The sequence below is a fragment of the Spinacia oleracea genome, chromosome 6, assembly GCF_020520425.1.
Source record: "Spinacia oleracea cultivar Varoflay chromosome 6, BTI_SOV_V1, whole genome shotgun sequence".
Taxonomy (NCBI): Eukaryota; Viridiplantae; Streptophyta; class Magnoliopsida; order Caryophyllales; family Amaranthaceae; genus Spinacia; species Spinacia oleracea.
In genome coordinates this window covers 49392113-49397224 of record NC_079492.1, presented here as the reverse complement: position 1 = coordinate 49397224, position 5112 = coordinate 49392113, and the positions used below count along the sequence as shown (strand labels likewise).

The 5112-nt window shown below is 48.1% G+C and overlaps 1 protein-coding gene across 1 annotated transcript; it reads left to right on the top strand.

Annotated features, from left to right (window-relative positions):
• Nucleotides 1-308: 308 nt before the first annotated feature.
• LOC110786944 (uncharacterized) lies at nucleotides 309-2348 on the top strand. Its single transcript, XM_056832177.1, has 2 exons — nucleotides 309-1018; nucleotides 1106-2348. The coding sequence occupies exons 1-2, from the start codon at nucleotides 309-311 to the stop codon at nucleotides 2346-2348; spliced, it is 1953 nt and encodes a 650-aa protein (XP_056688155.1).
• The last annotated feature ends 2764 nt before the right edge of the window (nucleotides 2349-5112 follow it).

Below are 5112 nucleotides of genomic sequence, written 5' to 3'. Positions count from 1 at the left end.
ACTGTTTCAGTATTCATTATTGTACTGGAGATTTTTGATATCGATTCTCAGAAAGAAAAGCATAAACAATCATATAAAATACTTAGTGGATTGTTAGCCTCATAGCTATCCGCGGTTTTTTACCTTATTCCTGGGTTTTCCGCGTCAACACTCCTCTGTGTCGTGTCTCTTTATTTGTGTCGTTGATTCTTTGCTTAGTTAGTGTCGACCCTAGCCGAAAGTCGCCCCCATACGAATTTTGGCATAAACAGTTTGGCGCCGTCTGTGGGGACATTAACTAGGTTTCACACAAAAGCACCCCTTTCACCATGACTACTGGAGAGATGACGATCGCAGAGATGAAGGCGGCTTACGAGAAAGCCCAAGCCGAGCTAGCCCAAGAGAGGGCATCCAATGAAACCCTCCAGAAAGAGCTCGAATCTGTAAAGAGCAACAAGCACCAGTCTCGCTACAAAGGTGGGAAGCCAAAAAAGCTAACGTTCGAGATGCCCGATGACTTTGAAGATGTGACCGACGATGAGGAGGAAACCCGTGAGGAAGAAGACAAAGAAGCTCCCGATCCGGTGACCCAACGCCTGAACAAGATGGATGCACGCATGACAAAGCACTATTCCCGCCTGATGAAGTTGATGACCAGGTTCCCCGGGGCACCTACACCAGTGGAGACCGAGCCGACCGACGGGTATGCCGCGTCGCCGTTCTGCGAAGCGATCGCTAGAGTGACAGTTCCGCACACACTCCGGCTCCCAACCTGGACCACCCTGTACGACGGGACATCGGACCCCTATAGGCACGTCAACTTCTACAAGCAGCGCATGTGGCAGATCGGGATTCCGCACGACCTAGTGGAACCTGTTATGTGCAAGTCATTCGGCGGCACCCTTGATGGAGCAGCTTTGGAATGGCTCACGAACGTCCCTCCCAGATCCATCTCCTGTTTGTCCGACCTCATCAACGCCTTCTATCAACAATTCGCCAGCAGTCGCCAGTTAGAGAAACAAACCAGTGATCTCTATCGGTTGGTTCAAGGGCCAACCGAGTCGGTACGCGATTATTTTAACCGTTTTAATTGTGAAAAAATTGGTATAAAAAATTGTGATGTCAGGACTGCTATTGAGGCGTTCAAGAGAGGCCTCATCCCCAATTCGGAGCTATACCGGGAAATAACCAAATACCCATGTGCAACTTTCGAAGAGGTGCGATCGAGGGCCACCGCCCAGATGCGAATCGAAGACGACGAGGTTATCCGAACAGCATCTCAACGATCGATAGGGGGCAGCAGCGACAGAAGATCGTACACCCCAAGGAACAACAATTGGCGACACCAACCATATGTTCGGCAAAACCAGGTACAAAGTGTCAATCAGTATTATGATACTAACAATGTTTACAGGAACGAACGGGTCGAACACCCTAACATCTCCGACTACGGCTTCAACGTCGACATTGGAGGTGTGGTGAACGCCCTTCAAAATGTAGGTGGAACAGTCAGATGGCCCCGGAAGAACGACAGACCGGACTCCATGAAGGACATGAGCAAATGGTGCGACTTCCACCGCGACAACGGACACACAACCGAGGAGTGCATCTCCCTCAGAAAGGAAGTCGCATACCTCCTGAAACGGGGGCATCTAAAGGAACTGTTGAGCGACAAGGGAAAAGAAACATTTTCCAAAGAGCAAACCACCCTGCCCGGCCCAGCGACAAGCAGCGAGCGACCAGACCCACCACCATTCAATAAAGTGGTAAATGTTATTTCCGGTGGTTCAGATATTTGTGGACTAACCTCTTCTGCAGCTAAAAAAATTAACAGGGGAGAATATGAGACCGTAGAAGAGGGACAAACCGAAGACGAGGTCGCAATACACAGGTCCCTGACCGCAACGGCTATCACTTTCGACGATTCAGATTCTGTAGATACACAGCGGGAGCACCACGACGGGTTGGTAATATCGCTCCCAATAGGGAACGCATTGATCAAAAGGATACTGGTCGACAACGGAAGCTCAGCCAACGTACTGTTCTTGGAAGCACTACAAGAAATGGGATTAGAAGAGAAAAACATAGTAAGGAGATCAACAGTTCTGGTAGGGTTCAGTGGAGAAGCACTACGGACGGTAGGAGAGATATCGCTGCCTACATACGCAGAAGGCGTCAACATGATGACCAAGTTCAACGTCGTCGATTGTCCATCAGCGTACAACGTCATCCTAGGACGACCATGGATCCACAAAATGAAGGCAGTGCCATCAACATATCACCAATCAATCAAGTTTCCAACCAAGTGGGGGTCATGGAAATCAAAGGGCAGCAAAGGGATGCGAAGAAATGTTACGAGACAGCACTGAAACCATCCAAGTCACCCATCTAGCAATTACAGCCAGGGTCGACGTTGGACGACCCCGACGACCAACAAATCGACGAGATAATACTAGACCAGACAAAGCCAGACCAAGTCATAAGGATCGGAGCCTCACTGCCTGACAACATCAAAAGTCAGATAGTGTCGTTTCTAAGAGAAAACTCGGACTGTTTCGCTTGGTCGCACGAGGACATGACAGGAATCAGCCCAGACGTGATCACCCACAAGCTCAACGTCGACCCCAGCTTCAGACCGGTAAAACAGAAACGACGTAAGTTCGCACCCGAAAGGAATAAAATCATAGACGAAGAAGTCCAAAACCTGATAGATTCAGGGAAGATCAGAGAGGTCAAATATCCAGACTGGTTAGCAAACGTCGTCGTCGTCAGCAAAAAGAACGGAAAATGGAGAGTCTGCATCGACTTCACAGATATCAACAAAGCTTGCCCCAAGGACCCGTTCCCTCTGCCGCACATCGACGCCCTGGTCGACGCCACAGCCGGACACGAGCTACTCACATTCATGGACGCCTACTCAGGATACAACCAAATCCTTATGCACCTAGACGACCAGGAAAAAACATCTTTTGTAACGGATAGAGGAATTTATTGTTATAAAGTCATGCCTTTTGGTCTTAAAAATGCAGGTGCGACGTACCAAAGATTAGTCAACAAGATGTTTAAAGACCAACTCGGAGACACAATGGAGGTATACATTGACGACATGCTGGTGAAATCGAGGAAGGCTGACGATCACGTGGAACACTTACGACAATCCTTCGACATACTAAAAAAGTACGGTATGAAACTTAACCCGACTAAATGTTCTTTCGGAGTGTCCGCTGGAAAATTCTTAGGTTACATCGTCACCCAATGAGGAATCGAGGCCAGCCCCGGCCAAGTGCGGGCGATCATCAACATTCAATCCCCGCGGAACATAAAAGAGGTACAACGCTTGACAGGGAGAGTGGCGGCACTGAACCGTTTTATATCACGGTCGTCGGACAAGTGTCGATTATTTTACGACGTCCTGCGCAAAAACAAGGGGTTTAACTGGTCCGACGACCACGAAGCAGCCCTGCAGAACCTCAAAAAATACATGATGTCGCCGCCCCTCCTATCCAAGCCAAAAGAAGGAGAAGTCTTACAACTCTATTTAGCAGTTAGCTCGACGGCAGTCAGCGCGGTCCTAGCTCGAGAAGACGAAGCACAACAACTACCCATTTATTATATCAGTAAGTCACTACTGGAAGCAGAGACCAGGTATTCTTCCCTCGAAAAACTCGTTTTAGCACTCGTTACTGCAGCCAAAAAACTAAGGCATTATTTTGAAACTCACCAAATAGTGGTGATGACTAACTATCCAATCAAGTCCGTGATGCGTAGGCCAGAACTGACAGGTCGAATGGAGAAGTGGACAATGGCACTAGGAAGGTTCGACATCAAATATCAACCAAAGACGGCCGTAAAATCACAGGCCCTAGCAGACTTTGTGGCAGACTTCAGCCCCGACTTAGAGAGGATAGCAGACGACGAAGCCAAACTCATCAACAACATAGAAGGAATATGGACACTCTTCGTCGACGGCTCATCTAACTTTCGTGGTGCAGGTTTAGGCGTCGTACTGAAGTCACCACAAGGGGACATGATAGCACAGGCAATCTGCTGCGATTTCAAGGCGACTAACAACGAAGCAGAATACGAGGCGCTAATCGCCGGAATGACATTAGCTATGGAATTAGGGGCAAGCGGACTCAACATCTTCAGCGACTCACAACTAATCGTCAACCAGATTAACGGCGACTACGAAGCTAAAGACCTAAAAATGACCTTGTATCTCGAGAAAGCAAAAGAATTAACTTCCAAATTCAAACCCTTCTCCATCAAACAAGTCCCAAGAGACCTAAACACGCAAGCCGACGCCCTTGCCAACCTAGGATCCGCACTCAGAAAATCACCATTCTCGACCATACCTCTAGTACACCTACTGTCGCCCGCCGTCGAAAAAGACATACCACAAGACGCCAGCCTCGTCCTATCAACCTTAAACACAGACAGTTCGACCAAACCCATCTTCGATTACCTAAAGCACGAAACTCTACCCGACGACAAGCTAGACGCCAGAAAGATACTTTTCAAAGCTTCACGATATGTTATTTTGCAGGACGTACTATTTAAGCGATCAGCAAACGGAATGTTGATGCGATGTGCCGAAGAGATCGAATGGGAAATACTATTGAAACAATACCACGAAGGAGAATGCGGAGGACACGAAGGAGGACGAAGCTTATCAACCAGAATCAAAAGAAATGGATACTATTGGCCAACAATGCTTAAGGACGCCATGAGGTACGTATCCAAGTGCAACAAGTGCCAACGACACGCAGGTATGACACATAAACCATCCGAATTCTTGCATCCAACCCTAACTCCGTGGCCTTTCATGAAATGGGGAATGGACATCGTTGGCAAATTGCCCGTCGCCCCAGGACAAAAGGTCTTCATGTTAGCCCTAACAGATTATTTTTCCAAGTGGATAGAAGCAGGTGCATTCCAACAAGTAAGGGACAAAGAGGTATGCTCGTTCATATGGACTAACATAATATGCAGGTTCGGAATACCGTCAGAAATCATCTGCGACAACGGATCACAATTCATCAGCGACAAGACAAGAGCTTTCTGCAAAACATGGAACATCGAGCTAAAGACGTCGACGCCCAGATACCCCCAAGCAAACGGACAGGCGGAATC

Excerpts from the sequence above, each read along its gene's own strand:
- LOC110786944 (XM_056832177.1), top strand. The coding sequence starts at position 309 with ATGACTACTGGAGAGATGACGATCGCAGAGATGAAGGCGGCTTACGAG. Across the intron at positions 1,019-1,105 it reads CAAACCAGTGATCTCTATCG|GACTGCTATTGAGGCGTTCA; the intron begins GTTGGTTCAAGG and ends TTGTGATGTCAG.